This window comes from Mastigoproctus giganteus, chromosome 14 (genome assembly GCF_048544385.1).
Source record: "Mastigoproctus giganteus isolate SK-2022 chromosome 14, ASM4854438v1, whole genome shotgun sequence".
In the NCBI taxonomy this organism is placed as follows: Eukaryota; Metazoa; Arthropoda; class Arachnida; order Uropygi; family Thelyphonidae; genus Mastigoproctus; species Mastigoproctus giganteus.
Genome location: NC_143588.1, coordinates 27,053,850 through 27,066,727, shown reverse-complemented (window position 1 = coordinate 27,066,727; position 12,878 = coordinate 27,053,850). Strand labels below are relative to the sequence as shown.

The window sequence follows — 12,878 nt, the reverse complement described above, 5'->3', positions numbered from 1 at the left end:
CAGGCCATTTAGTTTTCTTGGCGTCCACTGTTTAGAATTTTTCATAACATCCTTCTATTGCACGATCACAGAAAGTGGTGAGTGGATTGTAATTAGAATGGCTTACCAAGGTCATTAATATAGGAGTAAGAAAGGCAAGCAGGATGCAATGGAGCCATCAAGTTATAATAGATATGGGAGTATTGATGGGCAGATGTTGTGGGTGATAGTTTTGGCATGAGACCAGAACACTCACCTGCCATTTGGACAGCAAGTTTTCTGATCTTCTTATGTTAAAAACTGAGTTTGGACTGATTAATAACTGTTTTAAAACTAATGCAAACTTTAAATACAGGCAGAAAATGAAGCCGGAGATTTGAAAATACAAGTTAATTGCAATATACTACATTCTTATCTTGAACAGCCTTAGCTTATTTATTGGAAAACAAAGGTTTACTTAAAAGACAAAAATGACAGAATGGTATGCAGAGTACAGGATTTTATCCCTACAAGAATAATTTTTCCGACATGATTTGAGAGGGTGGGATCAGAAGATTTAAAATAGTAATCCAATCAAGTAAAGAAGAATTTGAAATCATGATGATAATTTTATTTTGCATTTCTGTAATACCAAATGACGAGAGAGAGAGAGAGAGAGAGAGAGAGAGAGAGAGAGAGAGAGAGAGAGGGGCTCTAATGGAAAAGAGACCATCAATAAGTCGGGATTTGTGGTGCCTAGAGGACTATGGTCACTGATTTGTACTTCTTTGAATGGTTGTTGGTGAGAAAAAGACCATGGGAGTTGGGTATGTGGTTATTGTCAGGTATTTGGATTGAGATGCTCAGAATTTGCAAAAGCAATTTTTGAAAATTCTAAGTATTTTAATCAGCTAGGTCTGCATAACCAGAAACTGAAGTCATCTTGAGTTGTGATCATTAAAATCACCAAGAAAAATTCTCATTTTTAGGAAATTTAGACTAGAGAATGTCTAAGAGTTTGAGTTTTGAGTTACTGGAGTTAGGAGAATGATGGAGACAACAGATGAATCTGACATAATGGAGTGGAGAGACTTTAAACCAGAGGAGATTCCAAATTAGGAAGTCTTTGACAAGGAATATCAGAGTGGATATATGCATCTTTGACGCAAAAGGAATCAGAGTGAACAATTAGGGAAATCGAGATGAGTAGTGGCTGAGGTAACCAAAAACTGAGACTATCAGAAAAGGAAAGTGGGGCCTAGCAGATTATAGTTGGAAATAAACATCTCTGATTGGAACTGAAACCACATATATTTGTGAAATGGATAATGAAGTTTTTGGGAGGTTTAGATCTTTTAGCAAATAAATTTCTTTTATTAGTTGACTTTATGATGGTATTAGTATATAAAGGTAAAAGCAGGCATGTACATGTATGAATTACTGAAATTTTTGGATATGGCATAAACAGAGAAAGAGTGCATCCAGCTTTTTGACATAACACGGCATTGCCTCCTACACATACATGCTAATCAGACTTCCTCCATCCTGATCCAGACTTCCATATCTGGCTAGGGAAAGAATATCAATATCTTTTACTGTTGGAGCTCCCACTAGTCTGTTCCTGTGCGGCTGCACATGGACACCAGGCTGTTGTTGTAGGGTTTAAGTAGCATCGGCGACTAAGCCCATACTGGTCTGTATGTATTGTTTATAACTTGCGTGTGTCTGTGGTCGATTTTCTGTTTGCTGGATGAAAAATCGAAGTTTCCAGGACAAAAAAACCATGCTACTCTTCCTGAGACCAACTAAGTCAGCCATGTCAAAAAGGCTCATAAAAATCCCTCAATCATCGACGAGACTCAAACTTAGGTCTTTTCTACCCAGTTTGGGAGGACAGCAATTCTACTAATTGTAACCAAAAAACTGAAATCACAGAACCTGAGAGTTCCGAGTTCCTTGAAAATGTGGCTAATGATGACATGATTATGTACAAGACAGTAAAGTAAAGTGTGTTAGTTGTCAGATGGCACCAGGGGTTTCCCGAATGAATGATGAGGTGACATTTCATCTGTTGAAATAAATGATGCATGTCCAATTTGCATACAAGTGAATGAAAGCAATAAGTTAACCGAACATGAAAAAGGACAATCCCAAGATTAGTCCATTTAGTGTATATGTAGGAATATCAGAAAGAAAAGTTTATGGACCATTCTTTGCAAAACTGACAATAACAGATATTGTCTATCTCTGTATGCCACAGCTAAAAGAAGGCATTTCAAATCTGATTTACCAACATAATATGATCCCAAGAAGTGAGATTACACTTGGATGTCCCAGAATTACTGCTCAGATCACCAGATCTCGCATTCATGGAGTTTTTCTTTCTGATATTAGTTAAATAAAATGTCTTACCACTGCTAATGAAACCAAAAGAATTCAGGATACAAATCAAAGGGGCCTGTACAAAAACTCCCCATGCTATTCTTAAAAAAAAAAAAAAAAAAAAAAAAGAAAGAGGGGGGGGGGGAAAGTGCAACAACAGCTGAATATTGGTCTGTACTAATATTACTGACCAAGGTATAATGAAAATTATAACATAAGTGACCATATAATCAGATTTTAAGTTTGGGTTTAAAAATTGCTGTATCCAAACAGCTATATATATATATATATATATAAATTCATTAATGGGAAAATAAATAAAACAATTACCAATAGCATGGCAAACCTGTAGAATGAAAAATAATAAAAAATAAACCCATACAAAATAAAATAAACCCGTACATAATAAAACAGACAAAGGTGGGGGATATCAAGATACACAGAGTATTCTTCACATATATAAATTCCAAGAAGAGCAAGACAAACCAGATCGGACCTTTACGTAAGGGAAAGGGTATAGTATTAAATACACCAGCTGCCGTTGCAGATAAACTCAAAAGTTATTTTGCATCAATATTTACAAATGAAAAACCTTTTGTGGCAATGGGAAATTGTGGGAGCGAAGTTGAAAAATATGTAATTAATGATATTGAAATTTCGCAAGATTATTTAATGAAAAAACTTTCGAGCCTACAGGCCAGTAAGGCTCCTGGAGTTGATGGAATATACCCATAATCTTAGGGGAAGCGGCAAGTGAGTGCATTGAACCATTGAGGCTAATTATGCAAGCATCACTAGACTCTGGGGAGATTCCCTTGGATTGGAAAAGTGCCAATGTATCTCCAATACATAAGGGTGGCTCTAAGAGTGAAGTGGGAAATTATCGACCTATCAGTCTGACTTCAGTGGTAGGGAAAATCATGGAGGCAATGATCAAGGGTGGAATTCAGGATCATTTGGATCGAATTGAAATTTTCAAGGATACTCAGCATGGTTTTGTAAAGGGAAAATCATGTTTAACAAATCTGGTTCGCTATTTTGAAAGGGTCACTCATGAGCTGGATTTAGGGAATAATTTCGACATTGTTTATTTAGATTTCAGCAAAACTTTTGACTCAGTCCCACATGAGTGGTTACTTTATAAGCTGGAACAGGTTGGAATCACTGGGAAAATCCTTAGATGGACAGCAGGAGGCAGAGGGTTGTGATAAATGGCTATTCCTCAGATTGGGTTGATGTAAGAAGTGGGGTTCCCCAAGGATCAGTATTAGGACCACTGTTGTTTTTAATTTTCAGAAACAACATCGATGAAGGGATAGAGGGCGTGATGTCTAAATTTGCAGATGATGTTAAAATTGGTAGAGTAGTTAATGATCACTGTCAAGCTGAGCTTCTTCAGAGAGACCTAGATAGACTTCAAGAATGGTCAGAAAATGGCAGCTATGCTTTAATCCAACAAAGTGTAAGGTATTACATCTGGGAAACAGTAATCCCAAAATAACTTATTCACTTGGTGGAGTTCATCTAAACCCAATACTGGAGGAAAGGGACTTGGGTGTTATGATACAGTCAGACATGAAATTCTCTGAGCATTGCAAACAGGTTGCAAGGAAGGCCCATGGTGTCCTATCGATGATCTACCGAACTTTTGCAAATAGTGCCAGGGACGTGATAATCCCATTATATAAGGCTATTGTTAGACCACACTTGGAATACTGTGTTCAAGTATGGAGACTGCACCTAAAAAAAGACATCGAGCTTCTTGAAAGGGTGCAAAGATGAATAACTTGCCTGGTGACATCGGCAAAAAGGTGTCCATATGAAGAAAGACTTTGAATATGTGGGTTGCAGAGTTTGGAAACTAGACACCTTAGAGATTTGATTGAGGTGTTTATGGCAGTGAGAGGCATCAGTAACATGAATGAGGACGGAATTTTCAAGATTATAAATGATGCTAGAACTAGGGGACATAAATTCAAGTTACAGGGGGAAAATGTTTAGATTGGACTGCAGGAAGTTTTATTTTAGCCAACGAGTTATAAATTACTGAAATAAGTTGCCTGCATGGGTGGTAGAGGCTGACAGTTTGGGGAAATTCAAAGGTCATCTGGATAATACCTTTGGGTCAGCGCATAGGATGTTAGGATTAATTTCCTTTTCTTTTACTAATTATTATTATTTATTTTATTTTATTTTTTTTTGGCTGGTGCAACATAAGCCATAGGCTTTCTTGCACCATGCGGCCATTACTAATACTAATATGCCAATTAAGACTATAAAGCTATTGATGCTTTCACACTATAATTATACATATGCCAATTAATTAAAATTTAACAATGCCTTGAAGATAGCACCTGTTCCAAATTATGTAAAATATGACTAGAAACGGAGAAAAAGTCCAACTAGAACACTTGACCAACAAAATAAAAATATATAAAATAGTCTGACCATTATGCCTCATCTCAACGGAGGACCACAAGGCCAATATTGGTCAGGGAATCACTGTATTTCGAACATTAAACAAATCCATGCATCGCTGAACCGATACTTAGATCGGACCGCAGATGCAATGGACTTGAATAATGGTAGTCCCTATGCAACGAAAAATTATAATAGAATTGGCAATTGTTTTACTTATTGACTGATTGGTAACTGTCTTATTTATTTTCCCATTAATTAATTTATTTTGAGCAGCATGTAGCAGATAATGAATATTAAATGTTGCCACTGATATTTTCATTATTAATTTTCTTTTTTTAGTTTATATTCATTCATAGTTTTCAATCTATGTTACATGGTTAATATTGAGAGGATAAACTAATGATGTGTTCATGCTGCCATTTATAGCCGAATTCTTCTACACATATATATATATATATATTTTTTTTTTTAATATTGTGTTACTTATTGTGTTACTTTTTTAGCTCTTGTAATACTACTAAACAGAGAAAAATAATTCAAAGAAAAAAATATCTATTTATGACAGCATTATAAGTTTCTAAATGTTGTAATGCAAAACTGTCACAATAAGAGTTACTTTTTGATATAGCTATTGTTATTATATGTTATTTTTTACTTATTATGGTATCCTTGTTCAGTAATAAAAAGTTAGTGAGAAATATTCATAAATAGCTAAGCTATAGGCATTTTAAAGGAGGGGTGGGTGGGTTCTATCACAGTTTCACACAATTGTTATGTTACAAAATGGGTATATGCTTGCTTACAGGGTAAAGCTAATTCATTTCATCTGATGCTTTTGTTTCACCTTTAAATTCAGATATCTTCATCCTTGCTTGTAAGTCATAATAAAATCACTTACATTGATAGTGCTCCTATTGCAATTGTTATTTTTCCAGTTACACATTTGCATTCATGAAACTTTCAGTAATAGAAGCTGAAAATAGAAAGAGAGTTCATTCGTGTAACTCTTTTAAATAAAAAAATATATGTACACAAAACAATTTGCAAATGCCAAATTGGGTTTCTGTTTAAATCATATCACATTCTAAATGCAAAATAATATTTTTTAAGCTTTAACAATATGGGATTATTATTCTGAAGTTATGATGTACTAGTAAACATAACTAGTATACAGCGTGACATATTGGAAATATAGCATTAACTATCAATCTGAAGAAATTATAAATTAGACTGAAAAAAAAAAAAGTTCCTAATGAACTCGAACAAATATAGCAATTATTAGTTAATCATAATTTCAAACTATGGCAAATATTCATTGATGGGCCAATTATAAATGGCTAAAAATGTTTTTTTTTTTTTTTTTTTTTTTTTAAGGTTTTTAGTGTTACAAAAGTAATTAATGAACATAACAAACTTAAGGATTCTAATAGCAAAAAGTCTGGAAGTGTAAAGCAATTTTGTTCTTATGATGTCAGTAGACGCCATAAGAACAGTGTCTGATGATATCTCATGTCTACAGACAAAGGCAAGTTAATAAGTTTACTAGATTAATGGAGGAGGCTGCTGCTGAGCATAATAATATTAGAAACGAGAATTCAAGTTGCGATTTCATGTGTGTGTGTGTGTGTGTGTTATAGGGGTTTAACGGCGCATAAGCTGCTGTGGCTATAATGCACCTATTCACAGGAAAATGCTAAAAACAAAATTTAAGCATAACTAAAAACAAAATTTAGGCATAACAACTTGGTTGTGTTTACAGAGATATTTTAGAATTTATCATATAGTCCAATTATTTTCAGATAAGAGAAAAACTTGATGTCTGCATCATCTCCAATAATATGTTGTAATGTCATTGGTTCTCGTAGATTTCTCAGGGAACACAGGACAGATGTTCTGTCATATTGATAGTGAGGGCAGTCAATCAGAATATGTTTGACTGTTAAATTTTCTGAACAGTATGGACATTGAGGAGGATCTTCGCCTCGGAGCAGATGGAGGTGGGTCAGATATGTGTGTCCGATACGTGCCTGTGCAAGAACCACCTCTTCTCTTCGCACTGTTTCGGTGCTAGAGTGCCAACGCTTTGGATCGTGTTTCGACTGGTAGAGTTTATTATTGGTTTGGGTGTGCCATAGCTCTTTCCACTGTGCGAAACATGCTGTTTGTATGATGGGATGGTAGTCAGAGGCTGGAACCGGAACGAGGGTTAAATCAAAAGTTGATGGATTTTTAGCAGTTTGATCAGCAAGTTCGTTACTCTTTATCCCCGAATGTGCTGGAATCCAGCAAAAGGTCACTGATTGATGACATTCTTCAATTTGTAATAGGAGTCTTCCGATTTGATTTAACACAGGGTGAGCCTTGTAGGAGGTGTTTTGCATTGCTGTTATTGAGCTGAGAGAGTCTGTGTATACAAATTTTATAGATGGGTAGAGATTCAGGTTGTCTAAAGCTAATTTTATTGCATGAAGTTCTGCGGAGAGGCTGCTATACTCAGGTGGAAGGGCAGCCGAAATGATAGTAGAGGGAAATACTGCCGCTGCTCCAACGGCTGAATGTGATTTGGAGCCATCAGTATACATGGGCAAAAAATCAGCGTATTTCTGAATATGGCTTGCATGGAGTTGTTTCACATTGAGTGTTGGTAGACGATTCTTTCCCCACTTGTGAAGATATGTATTGAAAGATAACTGAGGAGGGGGAATCCATGGCAGTTGGGAGTAATTCATTAAATGTTGCCTGTTGAAAATTGGAACATTCCAACTTTGCATTAATTTAATAAGGTGTGAGCCTGCTGGTCTTATTTTACTGGGTTTATTTCTATAGAGGTTTTGCAGTGGTGGATTAAAGAGGTATGGCTCAATAGGATGATGACAGCAACTTTATATTCAGGCTGCATACTTAAGAAGCAGCATTTTTCTGCAGAGGTAAAGAGGGGGCTCATCAGCTTCAATGTACAAACTACGAGTAGGAGATGTCCTGAAAAGCACCAAGTGCAATGCGCTATGCTGTGTAGGATCCAGCCATCGTAGTGTACTCTTACAGGCAGAATCATAAAGTGGAGCACCATAATCCAATCCGGATCTGATCAGTGCTCTATATAAGAGCAACAAAGATGTACGATCTGCTCCCCAAGACAAGGCAGATAAATCTCTTAGTATGTTCAGCTTTTTGAGGCAGGATATACGCACAGATTTAATGTGCTCAAGGAAATTTAATTTCCTGTCAAAGATTAAGCCCAAGAATCTGATGTTGTTAGTCACTGGAATGGTAAAGTTCGGCATCTAAAGTTCAGGATCTGTATGCATTTTTCGTTGATTACAAAAGTGGATTGCAACAGTTTTCTGCTGTGATAGACGATAGCCATTGAACTCTGCCCACCTTTGGACTTTATTCAAATATATCTGCAGTTGCCGTTCAATGGATTTCATGTTCTGAGAATGGCAAGAAATAGAGAGAGATCGTCAGCATAAAGGTAGGTCTGAACACTATTTGGAAGTTCTTTTGTGATGGAATCGATGCTAAGGGCAAAAAGGGTTGCACTCAGTACAGACCCTCGTGGCACTCCTTCCTGTAAAAATGTTATAGAAAGCAAGTTGTGGTATCGAACTTGAAACGAACAAGTCCTGAGAAAGTTCCTGATGAATATAGGAAGGTTGCCTCGTAGACCTAGAGCATTGAGGTCACTGAGAATGCCACGATGACAGGTAGTATCAAATGCCTTCTCTTATGTCTATGGAAACCATAACAAGATGTTCATTTCTTACAAAAGCATTATGAATTGCAAACTCAGCTTTGATCATGAGATCTAAGGAGGACCTGTTCTTTAGAAAGCCATGCTGATTATTACTAATTAGTTGTTGCGTTTTGATGATCCAAACAAGAAGATTATGGATCATTTTTTCAAGTAATTTACCGAGGCAATTGGATAGAAGGCAAGAACTGTGGCATGATTCCAAGAGCTGGGATAAATGTTTTCCATAAATATCTGGTTATAGTACACCAGCAGTATTTGTAAATTTTTGCCACCAAGGTTTTGTAACATAATTTAAGATATTCCATCTGGCCCAGCACTGTTGCGTGTTGTTTTAATGACATGTAGAAGTTCATGATATTGAAGAGGCTGGTTATACGGAAGGAAAATTGAGGTTCGAAAGTTGATGGCTCGTTGTTCAGTCTTGGTCTTTATTTTCTGAAAATCCAGAGAATAAGTTGATGCCGCTGAAACTTGGGCAAAGGTTTTGCCCAAAGAATTTGCTATGTCCTCGGGAGCAGAGAGTTCCTGCCTATTCCATGAAAGAATTGGTGAAGGGGTGGTTGGAAATTTTCTGGAAATCTGCCTGATTTTCTTCCATATTAATCTGGAGTTGGTGTTTCTGTTTATGGTAGATGCAAACCGAATCCAAGAATTTTTCTTGGCTTCTCTTTGAATGCGACGTGCTTTTGCTCTTAGTTTCTTGTAATTGATAAGATTAGCTGTGGTTGGAGATCTACAAAATAAATTCCACGCTTTATTTTTTAACTTCTTAGCTATTGTGCATTCTTGATTCCACCAATAGTTAAGGTGCCGTCAAGATTGGGGATTCGACAATGGAATTGAACATTTAGCTGCAGATAGTAGTTGTGAAGTGATATAATCCGTGGCTTCATCTATAGACTGTGTTCGTATATATTGCTCATCCAGGGTGACAACTGGTTGAAATTCGACCCAGTTGGCTTGAGAGAACTTCCATTTCCTGCAGGGTATGGCTAATGTTGGTTGTGCAGTGAGCAGATCACAAATAATCGGAAAATGGTCACTGCCGATGGGATCGTCCATAACATCATTGGAAACAGAATCGGGGAACATATTAGTAGATCGATTGCAGAGGTTTGTCCAGTTGGTAGTTATAGCAATTTCATGTACAATAAGAGATAAACAGTTAACTAAAGAACAAGAGGATGTACTGAATTTAGGTGTAAAGTTTGCATTGGTTGCTCGAAACCCTCCAATAACAGAAATAGCTATGAGTATTGAAAGAGCGTTGAGCAAGTTACTGGCCACTGCAGCTAATGAAATTCACACTAAAACTTCGGTGATTTTGAGTCAGGCTCGTGCTTCTAATTTTACTACTATCCACAGAAAGGCTCTTAGGGAGTTAAGACAACTGGTTGAAATTTGACCCAGTTGGCTTGAGATGATAGCATTATTGTTTTAGCTGCAAACAAAGGGAGGTCAACTGTGATCCTCAACAAAGTAGATTACCATAACCAGCAGGTAGTTGATTGGTGGAACAGGCTTCCATCTTTCGTTGTGGAAGCTAATAGCCTAAATAATTTAAGGCTGAGCTGGACAGGCATTTGGAACGAATGGAAGGGTGAAATCCGTGGCTTCACCTATAGACTGTGTTCGTATATATTGCTCATCCAGGGTGACAACTGGTTGAAATTTGACCCAGTTGGCTTGAGAGAACTTTCATTTCTTTTTTTTTTTTTTGGCTGATGTTGCATAAGCTTGCTTTCTTGCATTGTACGCTAATGCTAAAGCCTTGGAACTGTTCAAATAGGACAACTTATAATGTGATCCATAGGAATCCGTCAGTAGGATTGGAACAACATGTCAACAAAATCCTGCCGGACTGGTTGAATGCAGAGATCTTCAAAGACACCTGTTGGACACTTCGTATCACAGGATGCCAGTTGCCCAGGTTTAACGGCCTACTGAAATTTCATAAGGTGGGGATTCCACTTAGGCCAACCATATCATTTGTGGGCAGCCCTATGCATGCGCTATCTACATTTTTAGCTAAACTGATATCTACTATTGTAGGATATTCAAACTTTACGATCAAAGACAGTAGAGACTTCGTGCAATTTATACATACTTAATTGAAGATGGCGAGGCCATGATGTCATTTGATGTGGTGTCTAAATTTACATGCATCCCCAATGAGCATGGTGCAAAAAGCATATGCACAGCATTGGAGAGGGATAACACTTAAATGGATAAGACTTCATTTAGCATAGAAGATATTTTTAACAGTATAGAACTATGTCTCTCCAGTACTACTATGTTATTTCAAAATACTATGTATAGCAGGTTCAAGGCTACGGGCTCTCCAAATAGTGCTGTTGTGGCAAGCTTAGCCATGGAAGTGCTGGAGTCTAAGATTTTTGATGGGTCTGCTTCATCTCTCTCCCCCAAACCATGCGTGCTTGGAAACGATATGTTGACGATACATTTGCCGCTGTAAAGAGGGAAAGAGAGGATGAGGTTCTCGGCTTTCTTAATGGCTTCTCCCCTTTTATTCAGTTTATCTCGGAGGTGGAAACAGACAGTACCCTCTCTTTCCTTGATGTGTTGTTTTATAGAGATGGCCCCAGAGAAAACATGAGTGTACAGAAAATTATTTTGTATATTTATCAATGATATTGATGAAGGTATATATCAGGCTTAATAAGTTTGCATAATTGTTAATGACAGTAATGGCAGTGTACTACTGCAACAGGATCTAGAAAATTTGGCAGATGGGCTGAAAAGTGGCAACTGAAGTTTAACATTGACAAATGCAAAGTACTGCATATGGGTAGAAGTAACCCATGAGAAACGTACCAACTTAGGGTGATAGAAAATGAAAAACATCTGGGAGTAATTGAGCAGTCATATATGAAGTTTTTTGAGCAATGCAGACAGGCTGCCAAAGCAGGTCATGGGGTATTGTCAATGATATACAGGAATTTTGCTAGTAGGGAAAAGGAGGTGATTATCCTTTGTATAAGACAATGGTCAGGCCACACCTTGAGTACTGCATACAGGTCTGGAGGCCTCTTTTTGGAAGGATGTAGAGTTGATTGAGCATATACAGAGAAGGGCAACAAGATTGGTGAGGGAAACAAAGGGTTCCAGTTCTAAGAAAGGTTTCAGTTCTGTAAATTGTAGTGGCTGGTGAGTAGGCACGCACGAGGTGATCTGATTGAGGTGTATAAGACCTTGAATGGGTTGAGCACACTGAATTCTGATGGGATTCTTACGCTTGCTCAGATTATTATGAGGGGGCATAAATTCAAATTGAAGAAAGACAGTTGTAGAATAGATGTGTGTAAATTCGCCTTTAGCCAGCGGGTGGCTAATTGCTAGAACAAACTTAACTTCCATCTGTCGTTGTGGCAGATTGAAGTTAAGAGGGAATGGATGTGTGAAATTGGTTTTTTTTGGCTGATGCTACATAAGCTTATAACGCTTGCTTTTTTGCATGACATACATCCATTACTACTACTACCACCACCACCCACGTGCTGGGGACAATATATGCATTACGACAAGCCAACAATCTTAAGAACAGTATTGAACAGTGTTATTAGGGCCTTGCTGGATAGGGCTGGGTCCCATGTAGATCCTCCGAGGATAGAAAGTAGGAGATTAAACGTGTTACTGCAGATCTCTGAAAATGCGGGTATCTCCAGAAGATCTTGGATAAATATATTCAGGAAGTGGAACACTGATACATTCCATACTATCCGAGCTTAACAGAGCAGATCTCCTGAATATTATGTACTTATCAGGCATGCTGTGTGCAGCTGCCAGGGCGAAGATTGCACACAGTTGTGTCAAAGGTAAAAGATCCCGTACCTATTGAGGTACAAGTGGGGTCATATATGACCCCACTTGTACCTCAATGCCTGGACTGTGGGGGAGTGCTATGTTGGTGAGACAAAATGGAGGTTCAAAGATATGGAGGAGCATATTAATGCAACAAAGACTGCAGATTATGGGAAATCTTAATCTTCAGTGGCTGAACATTTCTGTGAGAAGAACCACCAAATTTCTCCAGACGATGCCATCATAGTTGATCATTTGCACAGATACTGGAACTGCAAATGGCTCAAGAGCTTGTGGATTTGTTTATCTAAACATAATAGCATCAAGAGAGATAGGGGAGTCCATATTCATCCCTTCTTTGAAACCACAATCCTTGGACGGGATGCATGGTTCCGCCTGGCACTCTCCCGAGCCATTTCCGGTTTCCATGCATGTGTGGAGGATAATGCCCAAGCTCCTATGATAAGACATGCTGTGAGCTATACTCCTGCAGTTATTTAAGGATGTACTGTGACAGTTAAGTTTTACTGTCGATAAA

General features: G+C 37.6%; 1 protein-coding gene across 3 annotated transcripts in view; it reads right to left on the bottom strand.

The window, feature by feature from the left end:
• Cdc27 (cell division cycle protein 27) overlaps nt 1-12,878 on the bottom strand; it is a 472,030-nt gene that overhangs the window by 31,499 nt on the left and 427,653 nt on the right. The window contains exon 17 of one of the 3 annotated variants that reach the window (XM_090389311.1): nt 5,660-5,734. The exons of the other annotated variants lie outside the window; for them this stretch is intronic. Coding sequence (XP_090245437.1) covers nt 5,697-5,734 — 38 coding nt within the window. The 3' untranslated portion in view covers nt 5,660-5,696. The remainder of the gene's footprint in view (nt 1-5,659; nt 5,735-12,878) is intronic. 3 annotated transcript variants of the gene reach the window in all.